General features: G+C 39.8%; 1 protein-coding gene across 1 annotated transcript in view; it reads left to right on the top strand.

Moving 5' to 3' along the window:
* Positions 1–14296, top strand: part of ABCA13 (ATP binding cassette subfamily A member 13) — a 489071-nt gene that overhangs the window by 295281 nt on the left and 179494 nt on the right. The window contains exons 44-45 of the mRNA XM_030795834.1: positions 8615–8704; positions 13186–13255. Coding sequence (XP_030651694.1) covers positions 8615–8704; positions 13186–13255 — 160 coding nt within the window. The remainder of the gene's footprint in view (positions 1–8614; positions 8705–13185; positions 13256–14296) is intronic.

Raw genomic sequence — 14296 nt, 5'->3', positions numbered from 1 at the left:
TAAATCTTGGCACAGGAATGATTCACAAAGGGGCCCAGATTTTCACATCTTATAGTCTTCTTGACTCCCTGTGTACACAGGCCACCCATGGTAACCCAGCACCTATCCTTGTTGCTCCAAATGTGGGACAACTCCATTTCATAACATCTGTGAGCAGTCTCCTTGGGAAGGCATATAGGATTGCCGTTACACTCCCTCGCTTTCTCCTTAGGGTAACTCCCTGTTGATAGGTGCATAATTCAGGCCTGCATGTAGCTTTCAAAAATCATGAATGCATTAGCTTTGTGCTGATTTGGAAGATACATATAAATCTTATCTTATTAGTGTTCTGACAATTCTCAATAGAGCCCCATGCTTCTAAAATTTTAGAGTTGAGAAAATGCAATTATATATCTACATTAAATCCACTGAAAATTTCTTGCAGAATACAAATCTTCATAAAAGCACAAACCAGAAGAAATGCACCAGAGAGGTTCTCTTCTACCTGAATCCTTCTACAAATGAAGGGAACAGATGACACCCCCACAGCTCATAGAGGGTTTGAGCTTCTTGGGCCCAAACAAACCTGGGGATTTGGCAACTCGGTCTCCAGTGGTCTCCAACTCACATGCTTTGGTGGCCAGGTGGGGAGTGAAGGCATGACATCCACAGGGCTGTAAAGATGCTTGTTTTGTGACCAGACCTCCACAGCACATTGACTTTACAGACTGTGAGGGAGGAGGAGAGAAGTATGGAGCATGTCTGTGCTGGTTTGGGGTCTGGTCAGCCATTCATGACCCAATCTTCTGACTCAGTTTTATTCTGAATCAACTTGCTCTGATTGCTGTTTTGAGAGTGCTCCAGAAATTCTCCCTCCCCACTAAGAAGTGTGAGAAAAGGGTGGCAGGGCCTCTGTGCCCGTTCAGGGTGGAGGTGAGCAGCACAGAGCAGCCCCAGAGAAATTAGAGGAGGGTGCTGCAGCTCTGAGAGATGCAGTGTGAACACAGCTGCACCTGCTTGCAGACCTCTGAGGCTGGTAAGACCTGACGGACCTGCTCAAAACCTTCAGCAGTTCCGTGTTGCCCAAGGGATGACATTGGCACATCTTAGCATATCCTACAGGTCTTCCTGGTGCCTCTGCAGCCTCTGCCACTTCCTTTATCTTATTCTCTTAACTTCAGAATGACACAATCATACATGATGTTGCTGCGTCTCTCCCTGTTTAAGGAAATAGAAACTACCTTCCTCTCCTCAGTCCTCTGCCACTCCCACTCTATACACTCTAATGTTCCCAGCAAAATAAGAACGCTTCCAAAACCTGGCTCAGATGCCCTCTTCCAAGGATCCTCTGTGGCTGCTCTCTCATCTGAATGTCTGTCATTGCTGTGTGGATGTCACTGTGGCTTAACTTAGTGTGGGAGATTCTTGCCTTTCTTCCTACAGGGAGACTTCCTGGAGGGTAAGGATCAGGCCTTCTTTATATCTGTACCTTTAGTTCCTGCCAACATGTCTAGAAATGGTTACTTTCATTAAATCCTTGTTAAATTGAAATAATGAAAATGAAATGTATCAAAAATGTCTTCCAGAAATTAACTTGGACAGGCAGCAGACAAACAAATGGAGCATAGAAAGACAGCTCTCTACACATTAAAAATATAAAATATTTAGACTCCATGACCTCATCTTCTGGGATGGGGCTCTTAGTCCTTACTAGAGGAGATGCTCCTAAATACACCACTAGTTCACTGCATTAGAAAAACCTGTGAGTCCTCCTTGAACTTGGACCTGACCCTGGCCCACTGTCTGCTGAGTTTGTTCCTACCCCAAACTCTCTCTCTTTTTCTCCTAGTTCTCCAACCAGAAAAAGACCTAGAAGGAGCAAGTGTAGGACTCCAAGTCCTGGTTGCTACACCGGTTCTTTAAGAACCCAAGAGGGCCAGTGGATGTATGTGGCCAGTCAGTGCCCACTGCCACCATCTGCTTCTCCTGTTAGCATGCCAGCAGAAACTGGGTGCCTTTTTTAGTTTTCTAGGGCTGCTATAGCAAAGCACCACAAACTGGGTTACTTAACAGAAATGTATTTTCTCACTGTTCTGGAGGCCAGAAGTCTGAAATCAAAGTGTCAGCAGGACCATGCCCTCTCTGAAGACTCCAGGGGACAATCCTTCCTTGCCTCTCTAGCTTCTGTGGCTGCCAGTGATCCCTGACATGCCTTGACTTGTGGCAGCATCACTCTAGTCTCAGCCTCCCATCTTCACATGGCCTTCCTCCTGCATGTTTGTGTCCGCATTGCCCTCTTAGAAGGACACCGGTCATATTGGATATGGTACCCACTCTAATCCTGTATGAACTCATCTAATTATATCTAGATAAACTCATTCCGAATAAGATCACTTTCTGAGGTTCTGAGTGGGCATGAAATTTGGAGGGAAATCATTCAACCCACAACATTTCCTACAACATCTTCCTTAACAAATACCACTAAATTTGACCAATCACTTGGCCACTTGCCTACAGCAGAATCACTTGGTGTTCTGTAAAACTCAAGCTTTTCTGTTATATGCAGAAGGATAACAGAAATTAAATTAATTGAAGACTGGCAGTGATTGTTGGTGTATATTTGTTGGTGTTCTGTCATCTCAAAAACGTCCACCAGGTTTTGCAAAATGGTCACTGGAATGTGACAAATGTATACTTGATGATCCAGTGATGTTAACTTTCATAGAGAACATCTTCAATTATTTATATTCTTCTCCTCATATATGTACAACTTCCTTCTATGTATGTGGCATCTTTATCACATGAGATAATAGTGATTGCTTCACTTTGTTTCAGTAATTCAGTGAGAGGACAAATGGAAAGTAATTGGATAATTGTTTGGAAGAAATACAATGGAAGTTATTTTTCTTCTTATTCTTAGTAAATATTAGGATGGACCTAATATATTGTGCTTTTGAGTGGGATGGAGAGGATGTAGCACACTCAACAGCAGGCTCTTGGAAGCCTTTTTTCTGGCAGAATAACATACAAAGTGCTGGCTGCCTCTCTGATCTCATTTTCTGGTTGCCCTTCCCTTGTCTTCAAGGTCTGCCTTCACACCAGGCTTCGTCCAGGTCATAGAACATTCAAACTCTGGACTGATTTTGCATGTCCAGTTGGATACCCCAAGAGCATTCTTCCTCTCAGTCATGGCACAGAAGCTGCTTTCTCAATGCAACTTGCCCATGGTCCTTTTACAGTCCAGTGGGAAAAAATAGATGGTAAACGAAATAGCTGAAACTATTTGCTTGACTTAATTATGTATAATATGGGGACAAAGTCCAGCACTGAGTAGGCATTTTAAAAATGTTTACCCATGAGTGAATGTATATCCTTCATGCTCTACCCAACCATGAATTTAGGATGTACTTCATGGCCCCTCACCCTGGGTGAACTGTTCTTCAGCTCAACCCACCTGAGATTCAGTAATCTGTGAATTGCTGGTAGTTGTACCTCTTAGTGGGTTGAAATTTAAGAAAAAAGAGAGAATCCCTGATGAGGACATTCTCATTGTGAAGACAGTGAACTCACAGATGTTGGGTGAACTCCTCGGTTGGCACAACCTAGCAGAAACAGGACTGAGAATCCATTTCAGGCCTCCTGGCTCTAATTCTCATTCCACCAACACTTACAAGGCCATAAGTTCTACCCTGAGAAAGTTTACAGTCAAGCAGAGAAATGATCCCTACAAACAGATGGGAAAATCTTATAGGTAGATACTTGGTGCAGGGGTTGTGCATAAGCACATGGGGAGATATATTTAGGGGTGTCAAAGAAGGTTTTTTAAGGCTATGTCCCTTAAATTGCTTCTTCTGAGGTAAATAGGTGTTTTCCAGACGTGGAGAAGAGAAAGTTTCTTCTCTCGTACTCTCTCTAAAGGAAGAAGTGTGAGTAAATGTGAAAAGTAATGAAGGAAGTCTAGCAGAAGCCTTGATGGTTTCTGGCAGGTATTATGGTATTATAAGGCATTCTGAGGAGAACTGACATTATCTTGTAAACACAATGCAGGGAGGCATTAAGGACTTCTAAAATCTGGGGAGTGATATGAGGGGGATTATTTTTGTAGCTTCCAGGTATGAAGTCTGATTTGGAGCAGTCTGAGTCTCTTCCCTTCATAGGTAACTTTTTCTGTCTGGAATTGTGTAAAGTTTCTTCTTTATCCTTGGAGTAGAGGATTTCCCCCCCCTACTGTTTCCTCATCAAAACTGCAGATTTAAGTCTTTTCAGTTCAGGGTAATTTTTTTGGGGGGTGGGGGAGTACAGAGTCTCACTCTGTTGACCAGGCTGGAGTGCAGTGGCGTGATCTTCGCTCACTACAACCTCCACCTCCTGGGTTCCAGTGATTCTCCTGCCTCACTCTCCCGAGTAGCTGGGATTACAAGCGTGCGCCCCCACATCTGGCTCATTTTTATATTGTTAATAGAGACAGAGTTTCACCATGCTGGCCAGGCTGGTCGTGAACTCCTGACCTTAGGTTATCTGCCCGCCTTGGCCTCCCGAAGTGCTGGGATTACAGGTGTGAGCCACCACGTCCTGCCAGTTCAGGGTAATTTTCTTCTATTATTAATCTGATTTCTTCACACCCATTTTTCGTTTACCTCCTTTTAGAACTCCCAGCACATCTCATGTTAGGGTCTTCCAAATCCATCTTTTAATTCTTTATCTTTCCTTAAGGATTTCTTTTTCCTTTTTGTCCTCCTTCTGTGTGGATATTTCTTATACATCACTGTTTGTATCTAAACAGTGGCTATCCTCTTACTCAACTTATACCTCTAATATTATCTTCAGGAAACCATTCTTCTTGGTTTGAGAAAGTCCTGTATAGGCATGTACTTCTCTGTTTTGTTTTGTTTTGTTTTTAACTTTAAAGTGTGTTTTCCTGCAGCACCTTTATTTTTCATAAGTATTGGCACTGTTTGGGTTTTTCTCTGGTTGCTGGGACCCCAGGACATGTGTTTGTTATTGCTGTTTTGACAGATCAGATAAGGATGTTGCCTATCAACTGGATGAAGTTCTGAGTCAAAGCACATTCTGCCTTTGTAGGGCAGCAGCTGGGCTGCCAGTACTTTCTGTTTTTTTCAGGGAGGTGGGGACCTTTGCTTCCTATACTCTCTCTCATGTAGGAACAGAAGGCATCAGCTCCTTTAATTAAGCTTTTTCTTGACTACTGGGGTCCAGCAAGAGAAGGGTGGCTGAGGTCTCTGGAGATTTGCAGGTCTCTGAGGGCCACACTTCCCAGGATGGGTCCTTTCTGGTACTTTTCCCTGGATGCTCTGCTCCTGTTCTTCACGTTGCATTCATTTGTGGCCTGGCCTGTGGGGATGATGGCCCTGAATTTGCTTGGCTAGTAGTAAATCCCACAGAGCCCAAGACCTCACCTGGAACCAAAAATTTATCAACACCAAAAGCTGGTTGGATCAGGAGAGGTCGGAAGACTGGAGCTGAGAGTGTAGGGAAGGAAGGAAGGAAGAAAGAAAGGAAAGGAAAGGAAGGGAGAGGAATGGAATGGAATGGAACGGAAAGGAAAGGAGGAAGGGAGGAAGGGAGGAAGGAAGGGGAGAGTGCAGGCTGCTGTCTTCCCAGATGCCCCAGTGTTTCTCAAGGTTGGTTTGATCCTTGTCTAAATCAGAACCACTGGGGGGACTTGTTAACCAGGAACGCCCATTAGGAGTGTGCATTTGTTCAGCCAAGCTCCTTGGGTCACTCTGGTGTACAATAAATTTTAAGAGATGATTATTAGAGAGAGTGATTCCATTTGTGAAGTTCCTCGAGTATCATAGGTAGTAATTTCCAATTTCTAGAGTCTAGTAAGGACAGATGTCAAATGTTTCTAACATAGAGATTTACTTTAAAATATAGCCAGGAGTTTGAAGGCAACAAAAGAGGGATAGTTTAGGAAAAAGCATTTGAATTTTGTGGTGACAAAGATACTTTTAAAAAAAGCTTGCAATTCCTAATTTGTTAGAAACCTGAAGGCTGTTTAAACAGAGGTCACACTGCCTACTTATGAGACATAACTTTGTTGTAAATTTCAGCATGTTCCATCATTGTGTGTTTCTGACCACAGCTGTAGGGAATTATATTAGGACAGTTGTAAACCATATGAATATTTAAAAATCTTTATTAAATTTTATGCAGTGGGGAAGATAGTGTTTTTCTATGAATATTTATTTCTGGATTTGGATGCCACAGAGGTGTTTGCATTTTAAGTTGCTCTGGAAACAAAGTCCTCCTCAGCAGAAATATAATACTAATTTAATGTAATGAGTTGCATTTCTTCCAATTAAATTTTGTTTTTGTTTGAATGGTAAAAGTTCAGAAAGGGCCAGATTTAGGGAAGTAAAATAATTGGCTAGAGATTAAGGATGAGGCCAATGAATTCAGTGCATTATTAACATATCACAACTTGTTCAACACATCATTTATGAGACCCTAACTGAGTTCCAACACCTATCCTAAGCACTGTGCCCTTTCCTCAAGGATTGCTTCATTCCACTAATGAGAACAAGGGTAAGCCTCCAGTTAAACTCCAGTGAAGATGTATACTAAGGCCCCCAGGCAGGACAAATTGAGCAGAGGAGGCAGGGAGGACTTATCATGGAATTGGTGTTCCAACCGAGGTTTCCAGGCCAGGCTGGAGATGGCTTCTAATCAAGTGTCCAGGATATTGGAGATACCGACACAGAGGGATCAGCACCCTCAAGAGCAGATCTGCCCAATCAAACAGTGGTTCTCCTGGGCTGGGTGCCGTGCTTAGGAAGAAATGTTGAGCAACAGGCCTTAGGATTGTGGAGGGATTCAAATACTATTTCAAAACGCACAGGTAACAAGAAGCCATTGATACATTTTGAGCAAAGAAAATGTCAGATTGGTATGTTAGAAGAGCTCACTAAAGGAATTAGAGAAAATGGGAGTCTGTAATGTTCCATTCTATGTGTAGGGTCACACTGACAGTAGCCTAATGAGAAGTTTCTTCTCATTCTGAGCTTATGTTTGTTCTGCAGGATGTGGTTGGAAATTCCCACATTTCCACCTCAGACCTTTCTACATTTTAATGCTAATAGCAATTCAGAAAAATATTTTGGACTCTATTATTTCTTGTTTGAGAACAAAAAATTTATTAGAGAAATCAGTGGTTACAGATTACTCTGTGGTTGCTTACATTTCTTCTTTCTTTTTTTTTGCATTTCTGTTTTAAAGCTTTTTTATTGCTCATAATAATTATACATATTTATGGGGTATATGTGATATTTTGATCTATGCATACGATGTATAATAACCAAAGCAGGGTATTTAGGATATCTATCACCTCAAATATTTATTATTTCTTACTTTGGGAACATTTCAAATCTTCTAGCTGTTTTGAAAATAGGATAAATTGTTGTTAACTACAGTCACCGTGCTGTGCTACCGAACACTAGTACCTAGTTTTTTTTATAACTGTATGTTTGTACCTATTAACCAACCTCTCTCTCTCCCCTATTCTTTCCAGCCTCTGGTGCTTGCATTTCTTCAATGTAGCTAATGTTTTACGTTCTTTAAAAGGAGTCACTTATGTATATTTGTTAATTTACATAATAATTCTTTCCAAAAAGAACTGAGGTCACCAGGCATATCTATATAATCTATAATGCTGATTATACATCATTTTTAAAATTTTTGAGACAAGTGTTTGCAAAGATTCTTACTCAAAAAGTATTTTATAAACAACACAATGTAAGTTCTGAAAACTAATAAATCTGTACTCTTTTCTAAATACTAATTTAGAATTTTAATTAATTAAATGAGCTCATTCTCATTCAGTCCAATTTAGAAAATCTTAAAATGTCTTTTTCTGTACATTTTCTCAAGATTGTCTTATAACTGAGGTATAAAATTTAATACCGGGTTTGTTTCTACAACTCCCCACAGTGGCATGAATAGTGTTTTATTGCGGATGGTGTCTTCAGTAAGGAAATTCAGTATTGGTGGTTTTGGCTTTCAGTAATGCTGCTTGAACTACAAATAGACTTCTGAGATGTGTGCCAGTAAAATTTAATGTGTACTTAAAGCACACATAGGATTCTGTGTTGAGGACCTCTGTTAAGGAAATGTAGCTCAATATAGCTCACATATAGAAACCAAACGATATTTCTTACATTAGAAATTGTTTTATTTCAGGACTATGTTAATAGAACAAATATTCAGACCAAACTGGAGCTCCAACTTTAAGAGCCTAGTTTTGTAGATTTTAATATATTAACATAGTATGATATTATGTAACCTTTAAGATTTGTTTTTAAAAACCATGCAAATATGTGAAAAATGGTTGTGTTATAATATTAAGTGAAAATGTTGAGGAAAATAATGTGCTGTGAATGTGAGTCTATAAAAATGCATATCTGATGGCAAAACTATTAATAAATTTTCCAATTTTATTGCTTGTTTGGCATTATCATAAAAACAGTGGAAAATTAGCTTTATCTCACTTACTAGGAATCATTAGATGGATCAGCCTGACTAGGGCACGATGTGAGGTCAGCAGCTGGTTCTCCATTCTCTGTTGGGAGCCACTAATAATCCCACTTTGTTTCCTTTGTCTCACAATGAGCAGCAGCAGTGGGGGCGATGACTTGAACCTCACCCATGTGCTTCTGCGGAAGTTTAGAGATCAAGATTTGCCCTGTGCAGATTTAAACCCACACCAGTAAGTATCAGGTGCTCTCTGCAAAAGTGAACACCCCCAACTGGTAATATTGTAGCCTGGGAGGACTGTTTTTCTCCATGATTGGTTATTTCATGTCACAAGTTTATGTTATAAAAAATGAAAATTAGCCTAATGAGTAGGTTATTACTGAACGGGCCTTATGGGTATTGCCATATAAAATGATCCGAAATAAGCTTCATAATTACCCCCTTTCTCCCTTCGTACATGCATGCTTTATATTATTGCAAAATAAATTAATAATTAATAGCATTCAATTTGTTTAATAAAACCCAAAGCTGAAAAGAATGAAGTAGCAATTAAGTCTGAATTATGTATTAGCTGTTATTTACTTTTAGATAATCCTTGTACATATAAAAATTAATTATAATTTTTTTAACTTAAAAGACTTAAAGGTCAGTACTGTACATCAATCTGGGGTGAATTTCTTTGAAAATTATCTTTTTAGTATTTAATCATGGTTATTACGATGACCTCTCTATGAAACCTGGATAGGGGAGGCCTTTCTTTATAAACACTTATTTCCCTCTTATTTTGCTCAATTGTTATATATTGAAGATCTACTACAAATAAAGTGCTGCTGTAGGAACCAAGATTAATATGGAATATGGCCCTAGTCTCAAGGAATTTATAGTTCTGGGTAGAGCAAATGAGGCAAATGATAAAAGCCATAATGATTTATTAAGTGCCAGAAGTGTATGTTTTTAAGTAGTAAATATAAAAATCTAACAATGATACAATATGAGCAATATGTTTTCTAATTTGTCATGACATATTTTGCCCATTAGTCATATTGGTAATTAGTGTGAGACTGAAAAACTATTAATGTTCTCAGAAAGAATTAATAGATAATTAAGTGTGTTGCTTCACTCTAGTCTTTGCAAAACAAAGTAATTTATTTAACTAAATCTTCAATGGTAATGTTTTTATTTTTCTCCTCGCTGATGGAATACACAGGGTGTAAAATATGTCTACCTTTGAAAAATTGAAATGTAACCTAGGGCCCCATGGGGTCCGGCCCCGGTCCAAGCTGGGATCAAAGAAGAACCAGTTAGAAAAAAAAAAATCTTTTATCTAGTCCTTCTCCTTTGAGAGGAAAAAACAAAAGGTGGAATCAATAATTAAAGGACAGCAGAACATATTGGACATTTTGTTTGGACACATATTTTACTTCCAGTTCCTTTCACATGGGTTGCAATAGAGCCCCAAACTCTCCTCCTCTCCTCTCTCTGTTCCATGAGCTCCTGCCCTCCAGCCCAGCCGGCAGATCAGCCTCATTGCTTTTCTCCTCTGTCCATTCTTCTTCTACCTTCCTGGATTTATGTTTTTGTGTTCTCCCTTTTCTTTGTGAAATCTACCTAATCTATCCTTAACTCATTTCTATATTTAATCATTTCTATCTATTTTTGTGGTCAGCATAACAAAAGGCTAGGGGGAGAGGTACATGAAAAGATGCTGTGAACACTTGTATTAATAATAATTTATGTCCATGTTATACAAATAGGGCTTGATTCACTAGGACCCCAAATCAGAGCAAAAAGTTTTACTTAAAAACTGTAGATTTCCTCCTGTAAGTGTAAAATACTGTTAAATTTGATGATATCTACATTTTACCTCCTTGGAAGACTTGGGCAATCACTTGATAATTAACTGGAGGAAACATTTTAAAATTATAGATTAGATTCTACTGATAGGTTGCTTTTCCGTTGACATACTCAACTCTGAGTGTCAACTCAATGGTGCTATGTTGAACTTCTGATTTGTACCTCCCTCTCATACGAAGACAATGAGGAGCTCTAGAAAAATCCACTGTTGTCTAAATCCAATCTAACATATGAGTTTTCTCACAGTAGTAGGTGATGCATAATTTAGAATTTAAAATGTGTTAAAGTTGTCAACTTTTAGAAGCTGATGGGTAGATATAGATATTTAGCTTCATTTTACAAGGCTTATATCTGGTGGCACTTCAGTGTTGAATTCTCCTACTATTTCTAATACAAAATGGTCACTTTCCTCACCCATTCTTGTTAATGCTTTAGTACAGAACAAAAGTGGTAGCAAATCTTATATTTCTATCAAATTTAAAAAGCCAAGTGGGGAGATGGGTAAGGTTTATTTTTGTAATTAAAAAGAAAGTTATTAGATTGCAGTGATATAATAAATCATCTCGTACTCAGGAAAATCTAGAAGGCTCATTATTAGCCAGAAGGTGGGACCTTCAGAGCCTGTCATGGCTGGTGACAGATTCCCTCTTAGGGGCCTGTAAAGATGAAAGGTGAGGCCATGGATCAGCAGTGTAGAGAGTGTGCATACCAGGGATCATGATAGAGGGGTAATATAGGACCAGTCTACCTGAATCAAAATCTCAGCTCCACTCTTATTGGCTGTGGGACCCATGCAACTTGCTGAACCTCTCTCTGCTTTTCTTCATTTGCATCAGTGTGCTGTCAGTTCTGTAGAAAGAACAGTCACCTCAACAGCAGGGTAGTTCTTGTGGAGAGCTTTTGTTCTCCTAAGGCAAGTTCCTGCCTCAGAAAGCAACTCTCAAGACAGTAGCTCCTTAGAGCTTCTGCCTCTCTCTTCGAGATTTAAAATGCACCTTAGCACTTTGGGGAGGCCGAGGTGGGTGGATCACGAGGTCAGGAGTTTGAGACCAGCCTGGCCAACATGGTGAAACCCCGTCTCTACTAAAGATACAAAAAATTATCTGGGTATGGTGGTGTGCACCCATAATCCCAGCTACTGGGGAGGCTGAGGCAGGAGAATCGCTTGAGCCCAGAAGGCGGAGGTTGCAGTGAGCTGAGATTGTGCCATTGCCTTCCAGCCTGGGCGACAGGGTGAGACTCCATCTCAAAAAAAAAAAAAAAAAAAATGCACCTTAAGTGTTTGAAAACTCCAGGCAGCCCTGTAGTAGAGAGAGCTATTTCACCCAGTGTGTCCAAACCTGAAGGACCAAATGACCCTGCTCCAGCAGCCTCTCTGCAGCTGTGTCCTGTAGGCTGCTTTAGGGAAATGCTTTGCTAAGTCAAAGTGTATTTTTAGATTCCTAAACTTTAAAAGACAAATTATGTAGAAACATCTGATTTCTCATAGATCATCCCCTCTGTCTCTCCCTTTTATGAACATTCACACAGCTTCTTAGTGAATCTGTTTGAACACAAAAGTTGTTGGAGGCTGAGAAGTGCTCAAAAACTGTCATGGGTCATTATGTACCTCTCATGGACACATATTTTTACTCTATAAAAGACCTAGGAGAAGAATAAGGGAGGATTTGGAAGAGAAAAAGAGGACTGATCTTTTGAAGTCATATATTAAATTATAAACACTTGTTAACCATCATCTAAGGCATCTGAAGGAAGAAAGGCCTGCTGAGTTTCAGAAGTATAAATGGATTTTTTTTTAAAAGTACATATCAGATACAGTACTCTGATTAAATACGTAACTCTCTTAGGTATTATTTCCATGTAAACTCTTAAGTTTCAAACTGGAGTCCCTATAAGCTAGTCAGCCAAGAAAGTAGTGTGGAGAAATCTTTACATTATTTTTGTTGTTTCAAAAATTACATAGACATTGTCCTTTGCTAACCTGGTTAACAGAAACGGCAAGTTTCTTTTCACTGGGCAGGGCTTTCTTCAGTTGGTGTTATCATACTGGCTTTCTCATTGGAGCAGCACACATTTTGCATAGAGCTGGGATCTCGACAGCTGCTTCACCTCTCTGGACCCCACCTCTTCTTCTGAAAAGCAGGGCTAGTAAGGATGGTGGTAAAAATATCTAGCCAGTGCTTGTAATTCGGTAAATGCTAGTTTTCTTCCTCCTTTTCCAATTTTTGAGTAATTAAGAGTAATTATCATTACTAAAACAAATTTTGATTTCCAAATGCTACAAAAAATATTTTAAAGTTTGGGACTCATAAGGAAATAGAAACGGTAGGGAAACTGTGGAATACAAATGTGTTTTTGAACCACTGCTACAAATGGTTTTCATAACTGTTTCTGTTTCACAATCTTTCTGCAACAGAAAGTTTAACCAGAAAGGTTTAAAGTGGAAATTTAAAAATTGTTTTTCCTTAAGTGATGATTAAATTACTGTCATGCCACAAAAAGGAATCAGCGTCTTGCTGTTTATTAATTGCTTCTTGGTACCTGTTTATAAGACTGGAAGCCTCAGGTTCCACCAGGAGCCCCAGCCCCACCGTGAAAGTCCTAGGGAGCCCTGTGATACACTCAGTACAGTAAGAAAAGTGAGCCCCATGTAATATAATGGAAATGCTGGTGTTGTAATAAAACATTGTCATCAGATTAACAGCTCAAGCTGTGAAAACAAATGTAAGAGCTCTGCCTTCTTGACAGTAGATGATTATCTTGTGAACTCTGTTCTAGTCTGATGAAACTCTCTTTTATGGAAATACAATGGCTTTGTAAATCTAAAAGATCATTCCAATTCTCTCCTTTGTTTCTTAGGAAGAATTCTTCATGCTGGCGCACAGATCCCTTTTCTCACCCGGAATTCCAGGATTCATGTGGCTGCCTGGTAGGTTTCTGCAGCAGTTTTGATCTTTTTAAGTCTAAAATTCAAGTGACAAAAATGAGTTTACCCTATCTATAAAATTTTCATATTTGGCCGGGCGCGGTGGCTCACGCTTGTAATCCCAGCACTTTGGGAGGCCGCGGCGGGCGGATCACGAGGTCAGGAGATGGAGACCACATTGAAACTCCGTCTCCACTAAAAATACAAAAAAATTAGCTGGGCGTGGTGGCGGGCGCCTGTAGTCCCAGCTACTGGGAGAGGCTGAGGCAGGAGAATGGCGTGAACCCGGGAGGCGGAGCTTGCAGTGAGCCGAGATTGCGCCACTGCACTCCAGCCTGGGCGACAGAGCGAGACTCTGCCTCAAAAAAAAAAAAAAAAAAAATTCATATTTGTAACTGTGTCTCTATGACTTTTTGGTTTCCTGGATTAGCTGTTTCTGGGAAAAGTTTCATCACATAAGGTGAATATTTAGAGAACACAGAAGCTATATAGATTGACAGTGCCCCTCTCCTTCATTGCCTACTGCCTTTGGTCTTTAACATTCCCCTGGCATTCATTAAGAAAATGAATATTCTTCAAGTAATGATAAAGAAGCTAGAATTGCCCTATGGAAGGAAATTTTTCTAAATTTCAAGGCAGCATGACCTCAAGGTTCTTGCCATATTTTTATTTGGGCTAGATATTAACAGCTAAGATGCCCCTTAGCTCTCTGACTGTGGTTGATTCTTACAAAAACATGTGGAAGTAGGTGTGCTGCTATTGAGGTGAGAGACATCACTGTCTAATCTGTGAAGGAGAATAAATTGAAATTTATTTGGAAAACTGATTGGAACTCATCTCAAAGAAAATCTCAGACTCTAATAAAAGACATAGACCTGCTAGCCACAATCAATAAGCAAGTATGATGACAGGTCTAATTTATAGGAAAAAGGGAAAAGAAAAAAAATATTGAAGTTAATTGAGCATCTGTAATCGAAATGGCCACTTGGAGAACATGTTTACAGGGCCTTCCTATTTAGTGGTTCATGAGATGCAATTCTCTTT

Source organism: Nomascus leucogenys, chromosome 17 (genome assembly GCF_006542625.1).
Source record: "Nomascus leucogenys isolate Asia chromosome 17, Asia_NLE_v1, whole genome shotgun sequence".
In the NCBI taxonomy this organism is placed as follows: domain Eukaryota; kingdom Metazoa; phylum Chordata; class Mammalia; order Primates; family Hylobatidae; genus Nomascus; species Nomascus leucogenys.
This window is presented reverse-complemented; position numbering and strand designations above follow the sequence as displayed.